Here is a 24,000-nt window from a genome sequence, read left to right as displayed (position 1 = left end):
TCTCTCTCTCTTTACAATCAATTTCGCCTCATGAGATAACTAAAGGCTTCTCACGACAAGCTTGAGAGAGAGAGAGAGAGAGAGAGAGAGAGAGAGAATGGGTGTTGTAGCAATGGGCCATAAGGTGGAACCACTGCCATCATCCACTAACATTCCCCATTATTCCCATTTGCAGTGAGAGAGAGAGAGAGAGTGAGTGAGTGAGTGAGCAAGCGTGAGCGGGCTATTAAACCAAGCAAGTGGACTGGTAGTTGTAATGTAAATGGGGAGTGAGGGGAGGTGTGGGGGGAGTGAGGGGAGGAACGAGGGGAGTGGGAAGAGGGAGAGAGAGTGTGAGAGGGAAAGGAGGGGTTGAGTATGTGGAGTAACGAACGAGAGGGAGTGGGGTGGAGTGGAGACGGGGAAGGAGTGTGTGTGGAGTGAACAGCAGGGAGAACTTGGAGAAGGGCGGAGTGGAGAGACGCGGAAAGAGTGCGTAAGGAATGAGAAGAGTGAGAAAAAGAATGAAATCAAAAATCACCAACTAGGGTACGGGAAGGCAAGATGGTCTCCACATACGTACAATTAAATGACGTTACTATAAATACCGTCAAAATAATGAACACCGAAGAACACAGGATCCAGAAATTTGTGTGTATGTGGTTTTACGCTTGGCTCCGTAAGTCCTAATGAAAAGGGTGAAAAACTGAATAAAAGAATATAGCGAGATAGGAATCCGAGGGTACTGGCTCAAAGAACAATTGTGTCACGTCTGAAGGAAACTGGTGAGGAAATAAAGGAATGGCGCCGGGGAGAAAGGTATTTGGACGAAAGGAAGAAAGAAGAAGAGAAGAAAAAGATGAAGGAAGGAAGGAAGAATGAAAGAAACAAAGAAAGAAAGAAACTGAGCAAGTAGTCTCCGCACAATGGTTGAGAGAGAGAGAGAGAGAGAGAAGGTGGGAGGAGTGGAGTGAGAGGGAGACACATGGTCAGCATTTGAGGAGCCTTGTCGACATGGAAGGTAATTCATGTTCTCTCTCTCTCTCTCTCTCTCTCTCTCTCTCTCTCTCATATTATCCCAGCTATAGCTCTTTTTCTCTCTTTCCCATCCATTTTCATTTAATTTCTTCTCATTCCCTTTCTATCGTAGCCATCACGTCCCCCCCCCCCGTTTCTCTCTCTCTCTCTCTCTCTCTCTCTTTCCTGACCTTACTACGTCAATTCTCTTTTCATCCTCTTAATCCCAACTTTTTCCATTCTCTCTCTCTCTCTCTCTCTCTCTCTCTCTCTCTCTCTCTCTCTCTCAAACATCACCTCCCACTCTTCCTTTCCGTTTTCATTACTGTAATTGTTTCTTCTCTGCTCTTCTAGCCACCCCTCCCCTCTCTCTCTATGTATGTGTGTAATACAAGTTTATGTATGTATGTTTATAATTATGTATGATATCTTCTGTACACATTAACTCAAAAACCTTAGCTATACGAGAGAGAGAGAGAGAGAAGACGCAGACATCTATTTCTACATTCCAACGTTACACAGACAATTCTAATTTCTTAATATCCTAAAGATCTAATTCTAGTGTGCTGTAGAGATATGCAAAAAGGCAGAGGTCAAGAGAAGTGAGATGGGAGGGAATGGAGGGCAGGAAGTGGGTCATTAAAGGTCACAGGTATATAGGTATTTCCGGGTCACACACACACACACACCATCTGACGTGGCGATGGGCTGGATAGGAAGTTAGATAATTACAGGGAAATGTAATATACAGAGACAGATGGATAAGACTGGGGAAATGATGGGAAAAGAATGATATACGAAAAGATGTATAGGATTTTTAGTTGGTATGTTAACCTGAAAGATAGGGATACATTTAGGCGGATAGGAGTGGTGGTTAGCATGTTATACAGAAAGAGGACATTGTCAATACTTTATCTCAAATCATGTAAGAAGACACTGCAGAATACCCCACTTCGTCCTGACAGGAAACCTTCACGTGTCACTCCACATTCAGTTCACCCCGAGAGACAATTGGACCATGAAGATGAAGCTAACTGCATCCAGCGGTGGCTGAATTGGTAGAGAGGTGGCCTGCAGTCCTAATGGACCCAAGTTCGAATCCCGGCTGGGACAGGGAACAGTTTAAGGATTTGAATTTCATTAAAGCAGACTTTACTGATCTACCAGAAGGCTCGCCGACATGTCATACAAATACCCCCGCTAATACCAGTACACCAGTCCTGTATGAGACAGCCCTAGCATGTGTTCAATATGGACGGAGGGTGTTAGCGCCGAAGTGGTGACATGTGGAGGTGTATGGAATGTAGGACTACTAGGCTTTGAGAACGGGTTGTGAAGCCCATGCCCAGAGTCGGACACACATTTAACAAAATAAATTAATAAAAATAATTCACCACATTCTCCAGCAAATAATGTTTCACCACCAACGCCTTCTTTCACCACAGACAAATTCTTTTCTCCTTCCCTCACGCGACAAGTGTACCATTACAAGAGTCGCCTCAGATTTCTACCCGGAAAAGACCTCTCTCTTGATTTGAGGACGTCCGCCATCTTTGTTGTTTTGGTCGTCTGTGGCTGACATGTGAGAGAGAGAGAGAGAGAGAGAGAGAGAGAGATTGTGAATATGTGACGAAAAGTGTATCCATATGAAGCTGCCTTGTGTAGGTGTATGAACGAGGGTAGTGTGAGTTGGAGGGAGGGCAATCTGATGGCAGGGGACAGGGTGACATGAAGGCAATTTGTTTGTGGCTAAGTTTTCCGGATAGACAGCCACCGGACCTTCAGATGCAATCCAAGTAACATGGGAATCTTCATTGCAAATCTTCCTCTGCATTTAATTTTACGCATCATATATTTTTTTCTCTTGTATGTAAGTAATGCCAAGTATGCTTGTATCAAGAACGTGTAAACAGAATAAACGACAGCATCAAAGGTGTAACATGCACAGCAGCGGCGGCGGCAGCAGCAGCAGTAGGAGGAGGAGGAGGGGGAGGAGGAGGAGAAAGAGGAGAAGGAAGAGGAGCCACAGGTTCATCTGAAACGTGAATCAGACCGAAGTTGTCCTTCTTCCGCAGCCCACTATTCTCTTTGTGGGGGATAGGGAGTGGACTGCGGAACGTTTATATAATAGGCAGCTTCACCGCCCGAGAGTATCAGTGCCACCACGTGAAGGTGTCCCTTACCAGTAACTTTTGCATAGTAAAACACCAATCTGCTCTCCCTTTCCGAAGAGTAGCTGCAACCGCCTCCCACACGTCAAGGAATGTATGTCGCAGTCTGTGGGTTTTCCCTTCACTACAATGACGTGTTTTAGTCGTTTTTGGAACATGCTGATTTTATTCAGTATAGGGGTGATCTCTTGTGAATGGGTTAATGAATGTTTTATCTAACTCCTTCATTTTGAGAGGCCTCTTCAAAGTTCGTCTGGGAGAAGCAAGAAAAGATTAACACTCACAATTTTACTTAGTTTAGGAGAGATTTTTTCGAACTGGATGAGTCATGTGCATCCATACTCAACCCTGCACTACCAGGTGGCTCTCCGAAGATTCTCTCTCTCTCTCTCATTACCAGATGGAGTTTATGAGTCTTTTATGTCTGTCTGTCTATTTTTGCTAGAAGTTTTATGGCTATCCGCAATGCCAGTCTGTTTGCTGTGTTTTTATGCTTGTTTGTCATACATTCACCTCTGTACGTGTGTCAGTCTTTTTGTTTTATTTTCACCTCTCTGATTCTCTGTCTATTAGCTGTTTTGATCAATCTGTTTGTGTTTCTGTCTATTAGCTATTTTCACCTCTGTTTGTGTACGTTTTTCTGTTTGTTTGTCCAATTGCTTGAGTTTCACTTCTGTCATTTTCTGTCTCTCCGTCCCTGCTGTCTCTTTCCTGCGTTTTCTCTTGTTTGTCTGTCTGTCTCTCTCTCTATCCATGTCTCTGCCATTCTGTCTGTCTACCTGATATGTCTCATCTCTCTCCTGTTCATCTATCTCTCCTCCCTACTCCTTCCTCATCCCCTTCACTTTGGCCTGAATCCAGCTCACGTTGGCTCTGAGTAAGCTTAACGAGGCCTAAATCACGTTTGGATGCACACACAGATTCATCCTGTCATTAATAGGACAGTGACCCATTAGAAGTCTGGGGCGTAACAGAAACAGAGGACCGCTGATACCACGAAAAACAGTGAAAAATATTAGTGGCAAAATGTACAGCAGTAGTAGTAGTAGTAGCGGTGATAACAGTAGTAGCAATAATAGTAGGGTGAGGAAGAGGAGAAGTAATGGTGGTATGGTGGTACTACTCTAAACTGGTGGCTAGGGTGGGGCACCAACCTCTGTACAGTCTGCCACGTTTTCCATAACGCGATGCCCCTTTCTCTCTCTCTCTCTTTCTCTCTCTCTCTCACATATGGTATTTTAGGATACATTTTGGTTATTTTCTTTTACATTATATTGTACATTATATTTAGCTTGACTATGTAGATTCGAGGAGTAGGCTAGCTTAGCTGCCATCCTGAGTCAAGGACACAGAGGAAAGTGACACCAGGAAGCTGTGGCCGGGTCAGACTGGGTCTGTGTGTGTTGCCGCTCACGAGGGTTTAATGTATTATTTTTTTAAACTAAGAAATTGGTATATTTGTACTTATATTCTTCCACATTATCTTATAATCATAATTGTGACATTATTACCCACCCCAGAACTACGGTAAAAGCCAATAAAAGTGACTACATTTTTTTTAACAACGCTGTAAACTATTTATGCCACATTTATGTATTGCCGTATAAATATTTCATGCATATTAAGTTTAATGTTCTTTCATATATCATAATACATACGTTAACATTGTATTCATATGTGTTTATCTTATTTGTGATGCCTTTTACATATATAACAGCAGTTTCACATTGCGAGTTTGGAAAACATAGCACCACTGTACAGAGGTTGGTGCCCCACCCTAGCCGCCAATTTAGAATAGTAGCACCATAGTAGTAGTAGCAGAAGTGGTGGTAGGGAGAGTAGTAGTAGTAGTAGTGGCAGACCCACTCCGTTACTGGTTCCCACATACTGAGCGACAGTTGTGTCAAACCTGAACTGGCATCATTTATCAAAGGCCGCTTTATCACAGGGATTGCCACTAAGTCCACTCTCCCAGTCCTAACCCAAAGAGTAAAGCCAGCACAGAGAGAGAGAGAGAGAGAGAGAGAGAGAGAGAGAGAATGATATAGGTGCAGTCTGTTGTATTCATGTCTGTTCGATGTTGTTTCGTTTTCTTTGTCTGACCGTTTGCCTGTCTGTCTACTTGGGCTTTTGTGTCTATCAGTCAGTCTGGTGGTCTAACTATCGGTGTATTTCTGTATGTACGGTATATCGGTATTTTTTGTGTGTGTCCGACTCTGAGTACACATGAAAGATCGTTCTCTGAGGCCCAATAGTGCTCCTCCACGACACACACCTTCACATGTCGCCATTTCGGCACTAATACCCACTGTCTATATTGCGTACATGCTAAACTGGGGTGGTGGTATCAGTGGGTGTGTTTTTATGCCATGTCTTGTGGGAGATCTATTGTCTTTTTCCACGTAACTAGCAACATAAGCCCGACTCGTGCATTGGGTGTACAGTCTGAGGTATGAGAACTTGCGCCTGAAAATACTGAATTCTTGTCTAACCTCCCAAAAGTGCATGGGCGCAAGCATTTCCTTCCCTATCCATTCCAGCACCTCCCCTACAGAGCCATCCCTGCCATGGTAACATCACAATATATTGAAGGTATATAATAATCAAGCTAGATAGAGTTACAGCGTCTTACCCACATCTCAATCATTAACCTGAACGCTGAAACTTACTATGCCTTACCAACTCACTCATCCACTCACCCAAGGCAGTGTATCTCACCACCAGCAGGATGACTCGGCAAGCTTCCACACAGCGACACAGCAACTTCAATATACAGATTCAAATAATCAAGCTATTCCCCGCCGCTGCCTGGGATAGAACTCGCATCCCTTTGACCAGCAAACTACTTCTCTAAACAAGTAACCAAACCCACATCTATCTATTTACTTGTTTATCAACCTGTCTATCCATCTATCTAGCTGCATCTTACATCCCCGTCTTGTAAGTGTCTGAGGGTCAACTGTTTATCATCATCTTATGGTACTATTCCTACATATTGTTACATAGCCTATGATTTCATCATCCTTTGTGTAATTTTAACGCACAGTTGCTGCATGTTTGATCACGAGCGTGTTCTGCCTCAGTCCCCCCCTTCTACCGTTATAGTAGAGTAAGTCGTCCTTTCTGTTATTCAGTGCGGGATTGTCGACCGTTTGTCCCCATCGCTTCATTTGCGCGTCCTTATTACAAGTTGTGTCGGGCTCTGCTGGCCCCTATATAATGAGCTCAGTCTCTGCATCATGGCCACTTAGATCTGCTCCTCATTTTGTTCACATCTCTGTCCTCCCCTGTACAGATATTATTATTGTGAGTGCTCAAGAAATCTCCAAACATCTAGCAGCTGTGTGTAATTTGAGTATAACTGTTGTTGCATTTTTTCTTGTACTGTATAGCATGGGTTTAATTTGTAGGCCTAGTGAAGTTTTTGTAATTTATGTGGGGTTCTTTGTCAGTCATTTTTGATAATGGTTTGTATCTGTAATTATTTATCTGGCATTCACTGAGTATTATCTGGTATCTCATTTTATCAGGGCTGACTTAGATAAATTTACTCTTGCTAATTTCGTGTTAATAAAGGCTATTGCAGTTAACCATATATTTAACCTGTTTATTTGCCATTACATTATCTTTATGAGTCCTGAATGTTTTGTTGTTAGTTTGTGCATTAAACTTTAACTTGTAATTTTACCTAACTCTTTTGTTTTGAACCTGGAACTTTACGGGACAGTAGTGACTCTTCGTATTCTCACTTAAAGTGTACATTATCTTTTTCTGTTCCGTAACAATATCCATCTATCTATCTATCTGTCTGTCTATCTATCAATATATATATGTATGTCTGTATAAATGCAGGTATGTAGGCATGTATCCTCTGCCACCTACCTACCAATCTATCTATTTCTCTACCTACCGATCTATCTACCTATCTGTCTCCTCCCTCGCTTGGAACTTAAATAGGAAGCAATTACACTGAAAGCCGGGAGGAAAGAAAGGTGAAAAATATTCTTGTACAAGTGTTCTGTGTGTGTGTGTGTGTGTGTGTGTGTGTGTGTGTGTGTGTGTGTGTGTGTGTGTGTGTGTGTGTGTGTGTGTGTGTGTGTGTGTGCAATCTCTAGCAAAAGGTGAGATACACATAAACATCACTACCGCACATCTATACCCTATTCACTTTGACCAGGCGTATAGCTGCCATCTCTCCAACTTGATTACGGATGCTAGTCACGAAGAAGTGCTACGGAAAGGATGCAGAGCCGTAATATTGTATTATTCTGTCACTAAGCTATGGGAAGTTGGATGCAATAGGCCCCCCCCCCTATTAAAAACGAATGAACTATTATTTAAGGGGTATATTTTTAACTATTTAACCTCTTCAGTCCCATGACGTGCTTTTCATTTAATCAAGACCCGTATCCTCGTCACTTAAGGAAGCTCCCTAACACCTCTTCCTGAGCGATTTATTTTCTTCATTCCCTTTCGTGCTACATAAATCCTAATGATATCGCCTTAATCTGCATAAATATCGTAGGAAGGAATATTAACCATCCATATCCAATACTAAATCGCCAAGGAAAATGTGTTAGGGAACTTCCTTACCCGACCAGAATACAAGCCACTACCAGACGATTTTATCCGGCTCAAGGGAGATCTAGTTTGGTGAAGAGGTTAAATACAGAGTTGTATTTATTCCAGTTCGTGAAATTTAGCGTAAGGTGAGGAACATGGTCTGAGAGAGCAATGAAAGGCAAATGCGTCACAGGATTGACGATGCTAAATTCTTCCCAATATTTTTATCTGGGTTAGTGAAAGAATAATGCTTCCGTGTCGGTGTATATAGTTATTGATATTATTATTATTATTATTATTATTATGTTGCATCTTTAAAGAGACTGGGTGTGTTAAGCTGACCCCTTTCATTCCTAACCCCTGCACAGCTGTCGACTATAAGCGAGGATCTCTCTCTCTTTAGGGGGGAGGGGGCTCTCTCCACACACACACACACACACACACACACACACACCTCTTCCGAACAGAGTGCAATCAATGGCTTCTGGTCTCATCCACTCCTTCTCTTACTGACTCCCTTCAACCTCTCCCTCTCTCCGCCACGCTATTGGATATCTACCTCCCTGCTATCCCGACTTCAATGGACATATCTTTTCTGAACCGACTATTTGCATCCCTCCCCCATTACAGCGGACACGTAGCATCAATTTAGCGCTGCACTCTCAACCCTTTTCTATGCAACTCTGTAGTGCAAAGGTCAACTATAACACCCTTCAGTTCTCCACGTATACAACAGGTTAACTCTGCAACTCTTCTCCTCTGTCTGTATTTCCCTCCGTCAATGTCCTTTTGCCTCTTACACGCAATGTGTCCGTGCATCCTGAGGTGAACGAACGTGAATCTGGCTCTCTTTTCAGCTTTTCCAGGGAGGAGCTATTTCTACCTGACTTCAAGGCTGTGGTAAATAAAAAGCTGGAAATGTGAAAAGATGTGATGAATGGAGGGACTGAGACTAGGAAGGCAGTGCTAAAAAACAAACGTCTCAGTGTGGAGGCTGCATGATGACTGAATGGTGGACTATACCCCTTTCACCTTAACTTGGTCCAGATTCTTGTCCTTTTGTAGTATATTTCAAGTAGCTCAGTGCCAGAAAAATATCGTACTATGGCTCTACATCTTTTCCATTACCATTTCTTTGTGATCAGCATCTTATTCTAGTATTAATCTGCTGTTACAAGTCGTTCGTCAAGATAGAGAGGTGGCAATTTTAGACAAAGTTAGAGTAAAAAGAGTATAGTGTCTACATTACTGCGAGGTGTGAGGCGTGGTTGTGTAATGTGAAGGGTAAAGCAGTGGAAATGGGACTGGCATGGAGTGTGTGTGTGTGTGTGTGTGTGTGTGTGTGTGTGTGTGTGTGTGTGTGTGTGTGTGTGTGTGTGTGTGCGCGCCTCAATAAATACAACACACGCGGGTGTCCAAGTAATGTTATTTAAACCGTGGAAATATCTCACCAAAGGAGGGGAGGGGGAGTTAAAACTGATGATTTGTCACAGGCTTTCAATAAGTGCTGACAACAACTCTCTCTCTCTCTCTCTCTCTCTCTCTCTCTCTCTCTTTATGGTCTTTCCTTCCCTCCATGAAAGGAAAAGAAAATGGAAAACTATTAAGTAATCTGGTTTTCCATTCTCAAGGCTGACTTATGTAAAATGCAAGGGGGTCGGTTCCTTAACTCAGGATGAAGTTATGCAAAGTGAATAAGTGGGTAAAGTGGGAGAAATGGACTGGGCAGAGAGAGAGAGAGAGAGAGAGAGAGAGAGAGAGAGAGAGAGAGAGAGAGAGAGAGGGGTCCACTGTTTTGGTACTTACGACACACTAATTACCCACCATCCACTAACTTCTCTACTTACGATACACCAACAATACTTACGACACACGACTGTGGTACTTACGACACACAAGTCCGGTACTTACGACACACTACTGACCTACTTACGCTAAACTGGGGTATACGACACACAAATCAGGTACTTACGACACACTACTGACCTACTTACTCTCTACAATTGGGGTACTTACGACACACCACTAACCTACTTCCGCTAGACAACTGGGGTATACGACACAAAAATCAGGTACTTACGACACACCACTGACCTACTTACGCTATACAACTGGTGGACTTACGACACACCACTGACCTACTTACGCTATACAACTGGTGGACTTACGACACACCACTGACCTACTTACGCTTTACAACTAGGGCACTTACGACACCACTGACCTACTTACGCAACTGCTGGAGTACTTACGACACACCACTGACCTACTTACGCTCTACAACTGGGGTATTTACGACACACCACTGACCTACTTACGCTTTACAACTGGGGCACTTACGACACCACTGACCTACTTACGCAACTGCTGGAGTACTTACGACACACCACTGACCTACTTACGCTCTACAACTGGGGTATTTACGACACATCACTGACCTACTTACGCTATATAACTGGGATACCTACGACACACCACTGACCTACTTACGCTCTACAACTGGGGTACTTACGACACACCACTGACCTACTTACGCAACTACCGGGGTACTTACGACAATGCTAGCGTGGGCTGTTGCGTATGTTCCGGCTGCGTCTTGGTGTAGGTGGTGAGGCGTAGGGTGGGCGGCTCTCCTGTGTAGATGCTCTGGCGCTCCTTCTGTCGGCGTCTTTTCTCCTCCTCTGTGGGCAAAAGGGAGAGGGGAGGCTGAGGTGGGTAAGCATAAGTACACGTCTGCAAATATAAATAACTGCAACCATACATACTTGCATACATACATACATACGTCTGGTTGTATGCTCACCTGTGGGGAGGCATTCATACATTCACTTATCATAGATATATACATGCATACATACATACCGTACATGCATATAAACATACATACATAAAACATATACCATCTCTGTGTATATGTATAATGTATGAATGTTTACCTACGAGTATATATTCAAGTATATCAACTATTTTAACTACGCCTATAACTATAAAAAATATAAAATTCACTGCAGAACCGGACCTTCTCCTCGAAAAGAAAGTGACAGCAAGAAATACCCTTTCCCTATGCTGGCGAAGCATGAAAGGAGGAAGGAGTGTGCGCAGAAAAAATGATGCATGTGAAATTCGAAGAGCTGTGAATGCTACCTTTTCTTTAACGCAAGGAAGAAGGAACCAAAGGCTACAGTCTGTATATGCCTTTAGTAGGATCGACAGGATGCGAATATGTGCAGCTATATGAAAGGGCATATTACCAGAACCTACTTTAAATGTCCGCCACAGCCTGGGCTCGAACCCCAGACCCGAGGCACAATCGTCGAAAGACAAGCACGCTACCGAACTAGTCACCTCAACTCCGAACCAAATATATCAGGCACAAACATCACGAAATCAATTAGAAAAAAAGGCACACACGAAATTTCCAAAGTGTTCGTACATTATCATCGTCAAATTAGAAGCTTCTGTTCACCAGTAAATAAAAGACAAACGTCCCTGTAAAATGCCTGGATTCAGCAGTCTTCGTGGTTATCATTACATACCGGTAGTTCACACGGTACTGAAAAAAAAAAATCATGGAAACATGCACTTGAGAAAAATGCCAGAAGTACAGTCAACCACAATGACAAACTAGGAAGCACTCTTAGAGCGCATACCTCCGCCCATGGCAATGTCATTAAAAAGGATCCGGATCCGGGTTCGTGGAGATATTGTGCTGAATATATAGGATACGGAGCCGCCCCAAAACTTAATCAATTGTTCCTTGACCCATGGCCCACACTTCCACAAAACTTTATTGAAATTCATTGAAAACTTCTGGAGATATTATACAAAGGATCCGGATCCGGATCCACCCGAATATTTAATTCTTTCTTGGCCCGTGGCACACCCATCCACAAAATTTCATTGAAATTCATTGAGAACTTTTGAAGATATCGTGTGGACAAACAAACATAGATGAATACATAACCTCCATCTTCGTTGACGTAGGTTAAAAAAAAAAATAATAATAGTAATCCTTGACGAGGTAAAAAAAAAACACACACACACTAATCCTTACACAAACAAATACACAATAACAAGCACACCCTTACACCATCCCTCAGACAATAACACAGTCTCAAGCCCTTACATAAACACTTACACAAATACAAACACTACCAAACACACGCAGGGAAACACAGGTCAGAAAAACACACTAAAACAGGCATACTGTATATAAGCATACTGTAGCATTGCACCTACAGACACTGCATAGAGATATATAATGAACATACACACACACATGGAGGCACTAAGAACACACACACACACACATACGTATATACATTCATACACACGTTCACATACACATATAAGTGCTGAAACACACACAAACACACACACACACACACACACACATTTTTTAAAACAATGATTGTATTTCACACAAAAATTCTCAGTTCAATTCAGGGCAGCTTTTGGTGTGTGTGTGTGTGTGTGTGTGTGTGTGTGTGTGTGTGTGTGTGTGTGTGTGTGTGTGTGTGTGTGTGTGTGTGTGTGTGTGTGTGTGTGTGTGTGTGTGTGTGAGAGAGAGAGAGAGAGAGAGAGAGAGAAATGGAGAAATGAATTCCCCGAGCTAGGCAACTAAGGCTCCTCTGAACTGTCTGCTTGCATTCCTCCACCTCTACGACGTGCGCGTAGCACCCGTCTGGCAGCAAACTCTCATCCCTTTTCTGTCCAACTCTCTAATGCAAGAGTTAACCGTTACTCCCAGTCTTTCATTTATGCAACAGGTCAGCTCTGGAACTGTCTCCCTCTATCTGTATTTCCTGCTGCCTATGATCTCCAGTCTTTCAAACGCAGTGTGTCCAGGCATCTCAAAATGATCGGATCTTGAATTTGGCTCTCTATTGTATTTTGTTTTTCTCTTGGAGGGAACTGTTACTGCGGGCTCATGGCCTTTGATTCCTTCTTCCTCGCATAAAAAAAAATAAAAAATAAAAAATAAAATATAGCCCCGCTGGGTTACAGGAGGGCGCTACCCCTCCCGGCAACGGTAGCCCGGGCGAGGCTCGAACTTGCGACCTCCCGATCACGGCCTACTCAGACAAGGTCGGACGGCACGCAGGTAGAGCGAGTGAGTGATGACGTCAGCTGTACCACACTGCCCGCTTCTCCCTGTCCTTGACTCCAGTCTGACCCAGGTCGTTTTTGTGTGTACACATTCTGTTTATTCTGACATATTTCCACTAAACTCTCATCAGCGTTGCAGATATGCCAAGCAATTGCTCAGTATATGTCTGCTACAGTACACGAAGAAATACAGTAGGATCAAATGTACGATACTTCCGCTTTCCAAGGGCAAAAGAACTTAGACAAAGGTGGATTCATTCCTGTTGTCGTGCTGATGAAATAGACGCTGATAATGCATTGATATGCTTAGTACATTTTGCGGACAGTGATTACAGAGATGAGCAACGTTGGGTCTGGTTAGTACTTGGATGGGTGACCGCCTGGGAACACCAGATGCTGCTGGCATCCCTACGTGTCAAGTGGGGTTGGTGGAGGATTAGTGCCCCTCCCTGTAAAACGATTAACTCTAAGCCCTTGGCCACCCCGTTTGGGATACATGGCGTCTGGCAATGATGATGATGATGACCTGAAATCTCGGCTCCTTGGAATTGATACTCCTAAGATACAGCTAGTTAGTGGAGTGAGGGAGGTGAATGTGTATTTTGAGAGAGTTTGTATGGCAAGAGGGGAAGTATGCTGTGTGTGAATGCACTGATGCACACACAATAGATTATTAATAAAGCATTGCAAGTCACTATCAACCCGTGTTATGTCTCAGCTGCTTTTACTCCAAGAAGCATGAGTCCTGTGTTACGAATATCTGAGGACAAAAAAAAGATATCCTTTGCCGTGTAAAACTACCCATAATGAACGAGCCAAGAACTTTGCATGTGAACCTGGCATACTGAACTCTGTATTGTCCATCATGAAGACTAAGTCGGATAGCTTTACTCAGCTTGAAAGGTTGGCTGTAATATCATTTGATGAAATGTCCATTAGCAGTGAGTGGTGTTATGACAAAGGTAATGATACCCTTTATAAGCCCCATGAGAAGGTACAGGTTGTGATGCTTAGCGGAGTGGTAGGAAAATGGAAGCAGCCAGTTTTTTATGATTTTGATGTTGCAGACATGAGTAAAACTTTAATAACTCTGATAGAAGAGGCTGAGCATGCAAGTTACCCTGTCGTTGCTCTAGTTCATGATTTAGGGCCCAGTAATCTTAAGCTGTGGAAGGAATTGGTCATCGATCCTGTGGGAACTAAGAAAATGTATTTTAGGAACCCTGTCGCTGATCGGGATATATATGTGTTTGCAGATGTTCCACATTTAATTAAATTGATTAGAAATCATTTTATTGATTCTTGCTTTTATCTGAAGGATGGCAGTGTTATATCTGATTCCTGCATCAGGGAAATGTTAAGAGCAGCAAAGACCGAGTATGGTTTAGCATATAAACTCAGTGAAATGCATTTAAATGTTTCAGGTCAGCAACGACAGAGTTAAATATGCAACCCAACTTTTGTCAAATACATGCTCTAGTTCAATAACATATCTTGGAAAAAGAGGACTGTTGGTGAGTAGATACCGGAAGGAAACTGCTGACTTCATCAACATTGTGGACGAATGGTTTGATGTAATGAATTCTTCTCACAAGTTTGGTGACAAGCAGTCACGAAATGCATTTGGAGTAAATTTATCTGACCAAATAAATGTTCTACATAGAATGACTGAAGTAATTACAACAATGAGAGTAAAAAATCCACTATATAAAGGCCTATATATGTTTCAGAAAGGTGTAATCTTCTCTTCTCACTCACTAATAGGCTTGTACAATATGCTTCATGAGTTTTTTAATGTTGAATACATTCTTGCTAGGAAATTAAATCAAGATGGCCAGGAACATTTATTTGGGTGCATACGACAAATGCACGGATCCTATGACCACCCAAATGCTCTTAATGTATATAAAATTCAGGTTAAAGAAGTTACTCCTGGGAAAAGATGTTGAGATACTATGTGAGAGTTCTAACACAGCTACTGATAATTTTGACTGTGTCTACAAGTGATGGCCTGATGAAAACAAATAATAAAGGTACAACTTTCTGTGAAAGAGATCTAGCAGTCGAACTTTACATTACTAGTAACTGTTTCAGAGATTTGTTGGGTATGAGCTAGGAAATGATGTAAATGATGAGAGTGATGAATATCTGTGCCTTGAAAAATGTATAACCCCTAGTGAACAAGAATGTAAATCAATTGATGTTGTTATAGAAGAAGAATCTCTTAGATACATTGGTGGATATATTGCAAGGAAGTTTTGTGTAAAATACCCTCACTTGAAAGCTAGTGAGTGCACCACCAACAATAAGACATGGACTGACGAAGTAAACAGAGGTGGACTGCATGTTCCCTCAGAGTTATTTTACTCTCAGTTATCTACAATGAGGGAAGTATTTCAAACTGTACATGGAGACAGTCTAAAGGAGGGGAAAGAATGCTTCAAGCGAATTGTGTCTGAAACTGAAAGTGTAGGAGTTGATTTGTCGAAGGATGTCATAGCCTTCTTTGCCAAAATATCTGTGTTTTTTAGAATCAGGAAGTTAAATAGTGTTATTAGGATAAATAAGAAAAAAGGAAAGGCCTGCAGGAGTGAAAATAGGAAATTTATGAAGATAACGTGATAGTCTATCTATATCTATCTATCTATCTATATACCTAGGCTGCTTCCCCCAAGGAAAGGGAGGTAGCCGAGACAGGACGACTCACTCTCCATTTACTCATCCATTCAAACACATTCATTCGCATCTTAGCCCCAAAGGGGAGAACGGACAGATCCTCACCGCACCACACCGCACAAGGGTCAACTGGGCAATGCAATCAGTGACATCCGCAGCAGGGCCCGACAGCAGAACTGGTTTACCCCTGCCACATCATAACAGACCCATCCCCTTACCCGCACCTGACCTGACTAGCTGATCAGACCAAATGCGGGAGAATATCCCTTCAGGGCTGCGTCATCACTTATTCATTCACAATTTCTCTCCATTTATTTCTGTCACGCACAGCCACTCTTCCTTGCTCAACAGACATCCTCTCGCATCCAGCGCTCTCTTCACACTGTCCATCCATCCTATTCGTGGTCTTCCTCTCAGCCTTACACCTCTCACATCAGATCTAGTTATCTTTTTCACCAATCGCTCATTATCCATTCTCTCCACATGCCCAAACCATTGCAACACCCTCTGCTCAACTCTACCAGCCATCTCCAGAACAACTCCAGTTCTCCTTCGCACTTCATCATTTCGCACCCGATCCATACGCGTCACTCCACACATACTCCTCAGACATCTCATCTCCATTACATTCAAACTTTTCCTCTCTGCTACACCCATATTCCATGTTTCAGACCCATATAATGCAGTCGGTACCACAACACCCTCATACAGCCTTCTCTTTACATCCATTCTAAGCGACGACATTTAAACACTTTTTTCATTCCTCCCAGCACCTTTCCTACTTCATTTATTCTAAACTTCACTTCTGCATCTATTCTTCCATCCACAGCAACATGTGACCCTAGATATTTAAAACAATCTACCTCCTCAAGCAACTCACCATTCAAAACTATATTCATCCCCCTACCATCTATCAACCTCGTACACTTCATCACTTTACTCTTATTCTCATTTACTTTCAATTTCCTCCTTTCACACACCCTTCCAAACTCCTCTACCAACTCTCTCAATCTCTCCTCTGAATCAGTCACCAGTGCAGTATCATCTGCAAACAGCAGCTGCTTCAGATTCCACTCTCCTCCATCAACATTTACCAGACTCAGACCACCTAAAACTCTTGTATTCACCTCCCTCACAACACCATCCATGTAAATATTAAACAACCAAGGCGACATCACACATCCCTGTCGCAGCCCCACTCTCACGGGAAACCAATCACTCACAGCATTTCCCACTCTTACACACGCTCTACTATTTACATAAAAACTTTTCACCCCTTTTAGTAACCTACCATCAAGTCCATACAATCTTAAAACAGTCCACAAAGCCTCCCTATCAATTCTATCATACGCTTAATATAAATCCATAAATGCCCAAAACACATCCTTGCCTTTCGCTAAATACTTTTCACACACTTGTCTCACAGCAAACACCTGATCAACGCATCCCCTCCCTCTCCTAAAGCCACACTGCTCATCACTAATTACTCCCTCTGTACCCTCTCTAACTCTCATAATTAACACTCTACCATACACCTTACCTACAACACTCAACAGACTTATACCCCTAAAGCTAGTACATTCATACTTATCACCCTTGCCTTTATACAACGGGACCACACAAGCACTTGCCCAGTCAATTGGCACCATACCTTTCTCAAAGCACACATTCAACAATCTTACTAACCAGTCAACAATAGTCACTCCACCACCCTTCAGGCATTCCACAGCACACCCATCCATACCTGCAGCTTTCCCTGCTTTCATCTCCTTTACTGCCTTCTCCACTTCCTCCTTCGTGATCAAAGAATCATTCAACTCTCCCAACACATTTATTCCTTGCACCCTTCCATCCGCCACAATCTCAGCCACCCTTTCCTCCTCTACATTTAACAATCTTTCAAAATACTCTGCCCATCTCTTCCTTACTGCATCCATCTCAATTAACATCCTTCCATCCTCTGCTTTTACTCGTTCTTCCTTCCCAGACTCTCCCTTTCGCACCCTTTTCACCTCCTTCCAAAACATTTTCTTATTCTGCTGAAAATTCTCTGTCAGCCGCCTACCCCACCTCTCATCTGCTGCCACTTTAGCATCACGCACAGCCCTTCTCGCTCTATTCCTCTTCTCCTTATACCTTTCATATGACATCTCATCCTTCCTCTGCAGCCACACTTCATATGCACGTCTCTTCTCAGCGACAGCCATACTTACTTCCTCGCACCACCATTCACTTCCTTTTCTTACACCACCACCCACACGTCTCACACCACACACCTCTTCTGCATGCCCCACCACAGCACTCTTAAACAACTGCCATTCCTCCTCCACGCTGCCATTTTCCCGATCTTTCACTGCGTTCCACTCATCTTTCAATTTCTCCTGATACTCTATCTTTTTCTCTCTTTTATCCAACTCACTCACTTTCAAAACCTCCCTGCCACACCTAACCCTCCTAGCTCTCATCCATCTCTTACCTACTCTTAACTTTCCCTCCACCAGGTAGTGGTCAGACATACCTCCACCCTCCCCTCTCAGAACTCTCACGTGATAGTACGCAGAATAAACTTGGCTATGATTACTTTTGTTTATCTTATATATAAATTGTGTAAATAAATCCTGTAGCAAGGTAACAGTCACATATTTATTCCCCTTTCAGAATTAAAAAAATACTACAAACATGGTAAATATGCTGTGAGTCAAACTAAGACAGACAAATCATTTAAGAGAGAGAGAGAGAGAGAGAGGAGCGAGCGTGTGGTACACGTGACGTCACTGCGCAGTGGGAGCGTAAACTGGTCCGTGGGCCGTCCGACCTTGTCTGAGTAGGCCGTGCTCCTGATCACAAGCTCAGCACGCTACCACTGTGCTACCGCGCCCCCAGAGAGAGAGAGAGAGAGAGTACATGCAAGTACATGCAATATATTTCCATACTGTCGCTTACCCTCATATCCCACCAATGTTCTCTCTCTCTCTCTCTCTCTCTCAAAATAGGGAAAATTATAGTAACAGTATAAATATTTTGCCCTAAAATTAATAAAATCGTAAATATGGAAAGAAAGTTGTTATCCAGTTAACTATAAACGTTATATTAGAATAAAGCAAATGCATGAAAATAGGAGCTTATAATGCTGTACAGGTCACTCTGTATGAGAGAGAGAGAGAGAGTTGATACAGAACCAAATGTAATATTCACACCACCACCACCACCAAGAAAGATCAATGACTTGTGTAAAAAATATCCATAAATATATATATATATATATATATATATATATATATATATATATATATATATATATATATATATATATATATATACACAAGAACAAATCAATTTTCTAACACTATTGGTGTGCTCCTTTGTTCAGTTCGGGGGAAGGTGGCGGTGGTCGAGTAGTTAGAGAAGCGACTTGAGTTCGATCCCATTGGGCCAGAAAACATGCATGATTATTTTAATTCGTTACAACGGAATTTTCTGATTTTGCACACGGCCTACTGACTTGCCGCTAAACACACACACACACACACACACACACACACACACACACACACACACACACACACACCGATACCACTGCCCTTGTCCTGAATGAGACAGCCCAATGTACTGAACTTGGACGGTGGCTATTAGCGTCGAAGAAATAGCATGTGAAGGTGTGTGGCACACAGAAGGATTGTTGCGCCTCAGGGAACGGACTATGAGGCCTATGGTTAGAGTCAGAGACTGGAAAATTAAGATTCCCTAACCCACTGGGGATGTTGCCCTATCTCTGGGTTAACTAAATACAGCAATGTCTATCTATCTATCTATCTATCTACCTGTCTATCTATCTATCTACGAATCTATCTATCTATCTAAGTTTGCATAGCCAGCCGTCTTAATATAAAAAAGAACAAATCAAAGGAACAAAACAGTCCTGACACAAATGCTTTCCTCATCTCGATCATTACTGTACTTTCTCGAATTGTTTCCATCAGCAGCAAAAAATAAGAATGAAAAAGAAAGAAAGACAGATAGATATACTGATACAGACAGATAGATAGACAGGTGAATAAAAATAATCAGTCCTAACACAACTGGTCTGCTCATTAAGGTATTAAAAACCTCACCACCATAACGTTCTTTTACCTGATTCATCCTGACTTCAGAATTTATTTAGTTCAAGAGAGGCTTTCCGAACAGGAGGGGTTAGATACAGCCTTGACTAACTCCTTCAGTACAAACTACGGCGCTACGTGAAATATACTGCAAAGGGACGAAAATATCTGGGCCAGGTTAAGGTGACAGACATGTAGTGCGTTTAGGGGTCACAGGTCAGCCGCGGGGAACTAGGTCGTTATGTCAACAGGGGATTTGATGATTCATTAATGTATAACGCTATCGGATGTACAGTATTATTTCATTACGTGATTTGTTTTTACTGCCGCTGGCGGGGTTACGTTAGGTTAGGACTGATTCGGATCTAGCCTGGGTTGTATTGGGTTTGAGTTGGGATGTGTTGTGTTGTGCTGTGTTGTGTTGTGCTGTGTTGTGTTGGCTTGTGTTGTGTTGTGTTGGACTGGACTGGACTGGGCTGTATTGTATTGTGTTGCCTTGAACTGGATTGGGTTGTTTACAGTTGATTTGGTCTGGTTTTGATTAAATCAGGTTCGGTCTGGGTTGAATTAGGAGTGCCTAGGTTAAGTTTCAGGGCTTACTTCCGACGGACCTCTCTCGTGCAAACCAATTTAAACTCTGAACAGGATGCCAACTCTGCCTGATAATACTAAGTTCCTGCATTTAGGCACGAGGAAGACAGTTACCGATTGCAAAAAGAGACAGAATTATTTAACATACATAATCTGTTCTCTTATACAAAGTTACTGCAATATTTCTGGTGACACAGTTTTATGGTGCCGTGTTGATGAAATCCAAGTAATCTGATTCTAAAGTGCATAATCCTAAATATCATGATGCATTTTGTAATGGGCGATATTTGTTTACACATGGAGTGGCGTGGAGTGGACCCCAGACTGATGGAGGTAGATTATAAAGGGGATAAGGAGTGATGTACATTATAGAGGGGATAGGCGGTGATGTAGATTATAAAGGGGATAGGGGGTGATGTAGATTATAAGGGGGATGGGGGAGATGTAGATTATAGGAGGGATGGGGGAGACGTAGACTATCGGGGGGATGGGAGGATAAATCACCCATATGACCGCGACAGAGGGATATCATACTTTATAATCCCTTCTATAATTCACAAGATCTTGAAAAATTGCAAAGCTATATCTATGACAACCAGAATACTACAGGCTTTGCAGAGATGATGCAGTTAATATAAAGAAATAAATAAATAAAAATAAAATGCAGCTAGTAAGATCACAAAATGTACAGTTAACATCAAAAGTCCTGTCGCCACTCCAGCCTCTGTCGCCAAGAACGTAAAAAATCAGTGTGGTGTAGTTTCCCCGTCTCCCGCACTACCTACCACCATCCCAGCCCATCCTGCCCACTCCTCTCCACCCACCACACCCATTACTGTCCCATATACAACACACCTATCTACACAGGGTATACTTCTCCCATCATGCTCCATCCATCACAAGCCCATCCCACCCCATCCAGACCTGAAAGACCTAAATCAACATATCTATAAAAAATAAATAAGTAAACTATTACAACGATTATATTCATATGAGTTAAAAAAAAAAAAAAAAAAAAAAGACCTAAACTGAAATCCATCTCAAACCACCGAGAGAACTGAGACTCGTACTTTCGTTGGTTAAAGAAGATCTCTAACACCTTTTCCTCAGCGATTTACTTTACTTATTAAACCTGTGTTGCGTATATCATTCTACCATCGCCATACTCTGCATTGATAACGTGCGAAGGGTTATGAATCAACCATATTAAAAAAAAAATCGCTAAGGAAGAGGTGCTAGGGAGTTTCCTTAACCGACGAGAATACGGGCCGAGTCTACACATGCTTTCACTGATGTAAACTAACTTAATTATTCGTTTTAGCGTCCTTAAGTACTGTAATTAGAATGGACATGGTATCGTTGTTGTTGCTGTTGTTGTTAAGGCCCCAGGCTCATCTGGATCTGTACCTGGTGATGTGTAGGCTGAGGCTGCCCTTTTCTGTTGGCCAAATTCCTTATTTAAGGGGATATGGATGAAGTTGAGGGACGTTCGTATAACCGGGGGGCTGCCAGATCATATCAATGTCACGGCTGAAGACGTTCATCTTCACCATCGAACTGGACATCAATGAACTTACCTAAACCCAAACCGCTAGTGGACCTGAGCTGATATTGCTGGACCAGAATAAATGTGACGGCCAAGAATGATCCTAACTGGAACTGAATGGACCTGTGTGCCTAATTGGAACTGAATGTACCTGACTAAACCTAACTGAAACCGAACAGCTCTGACATGACCGAACGTAATGTACTCCTGAATGCCTCTGAATCGTCCGGACATGCCTGAAATGAATGTGCATGGCCTGGGTGGACGTAAACTGGAGTGAAGGATGTGAAGAAAATGAGAAATTCTTTGTAGTCCACGGCAGGATTGGACCGCCCCATTAAGCACGGCTGTGGTCTAGAAACCTTCGCACGAGGACACAGGTCGGGTTGGGAAGGGTGCGTAGGGATGAGGTGGCGTGCATGTGGGGTTGCTGGTATGGTATGTTTGCGTGTGCTCTGCCCCAAGAATACGACCCGCTAAGTCGATTTACATCCAGATATCTGACGCTGACGAATAGCCTACACCTGGTGCTGCTGTGTACCCTGGGTGGAATGATGCTACTGCGGCGTCCATCTAGGAGCCAAACTTCCTCATATTTCCCTGCAACTCGCCATGGGAAGGACCCAGGTCTCACACTTGCTAGGTGTTGTCTACCACAAGGGAGCGCCGGTTCCCTACACGGTGTATGTATTGTACTGTACTGTACCGGTAGGTCGGCCACACAGAAGCAGCTTTTTTTTTTTTTTTTGTTTTTTTTTTGTAATGCAAGGAAGAAGGAACCAATGGCCAGGAGCCCGCAAACAGTTCTTCCAAGAAAAAACAAAAAGAATACAACAGAGAGGAGCGAGGCAACAACAACATCTAGATACCTACTCGTTGCTAAGTGGAAGGGAACACAGAGCTTAACAAAGGTGTGGAGCGAAGTTCTTCAATGACCTCAATGACCCAACACGGAACTGAGCTGACCTTTACTGCTGTATAATAAAGGTTATTCTCTGGACTCTGCCGATAATGCACTTACACGAATGGTTCAGTATGATTCGGCCCATAACAAATTTCACTTTTGTTTTGTAAATATACTGGACTCCATAATGAAGGGTTTGTAAAGCAGTAGGAACCATTGAAATATTACATGTTATGCAGTTAGAAGACTGGGACTGATTAGTTATTAGGTCTGATTTTATTTGGTCTGGCTGAATTAGATAAGGTTAGTATGCTGTGAGTGAAGAGTCAATTGATTGGCAGAATGAACAAATAAGTGGAACTAGAAAGCACTCACAGAGCGCATACCTCAGACTATGCTAATAAAATTTATGTTTCACGGCTGTAATTCCTCTCTCTTACCAGACGAATACTTTTGCGGTCTCACACAGTCAATTAATTCTACGGTCTTAATGTGCCCTGTTATACAAATTCAAAGACAGCATACCTCCGCCAACACCAATAAAATTCATGTCTTCTTGCAAACTAATCCAGATCCACCTCAAAATCTAATCAACCCTGCCTTGACCCACTGCCCACCTATCCACCAACTTTCATTAATATTCGATAATAATTTTTTTCCGATAACTTATATAAAAACTGACTGAATACGTAACTTCCTCCGACTTCGCTGGGGGAGGTAAGAATGACACACACACACACACACACACACACACACACACACACACACACACACACACACACAGGTAAGAGTATAATGGACTAACGGAATACATGGAATCTATTTCCATGTCATCCATTAACATTCCTTCCATTAGCTTCTCTCTCTCTCTCTCTCTCTCTCTCTCTCTCTCTCTCTCTCTCTCTCTCTCTCAGGTGGATCATTGGAGGAATTAAAGTAATTGATGTTATTACTCTATCTATCTATCTACCCATCTGCTTAATTTATCTTGCCTCTGCTTGTATGTCTACTGTATATATTTGTATGTATGTATGTATTTTATGTATGCATTTAACCATATCTTTATCTATATCTTTCTATGTCTACCTACCTATCTATCTATCTGTCTATCAATCTATCTATCAGTCTGTCTATCAAGATAACAATTCACCCAATTCTGTGTCTTGGTTCTCATATCCCCCATATCTATGCATGAGAATGACAGTGCGGCTAATAGATAGTAAGGTAGATAGATGAACAGGTAGACACACTGACAGATACCGGGCATGTGTAAGCAAACACAAACAGACAGTCAAAGAAACTGATCCGGAACAAAGCTCTGCGAGAGAGAGAGAGAGAGAGAGA

The 24,000-nt window shown here is 42.5% G+C and overlaps 1 protein-coding gene across 1 annotated transcript in view; it reads right to left on the bottom strand.

Moving 5' to 3' along the window:
• LOC145393776 (synaptotagmin-5-like) overlaps nt 1-24,000 on the bottom strand; it is a 160,482-nt gene that overhangs the window by 75,895 nt on the left and 60,587 nt on the right. The window contains exon 3 of the mRNA XM_080267826.1: nt 10,285-10,411. Coding sequence (XP_080123952.1) covers nt 10,285-10,411 — 127 coding nt within the window. The remainder of the gene's footprint in view (nt 1-10,284; nt 10,412-24,000) is intronic.

Source organism: Coenobita brevimanus, chromosome 25 (genome assembly GCF_032717465.1).
Source record: "Coenobita brevimanus isolate Jiangsu-jjx chromosome 25, ASM3271746v2, whole genome shotgun sequence".
Taxonomy (NCBI): Eukaryota; Metazoa; Arthropoda; class Malacostraca; order Decapoda; family Coenobitidae; genus Coenobita; species Coenobita brevimanus.
This window is presented reverse-complemented; position numbering and strand designations above follow the sequence as displayed.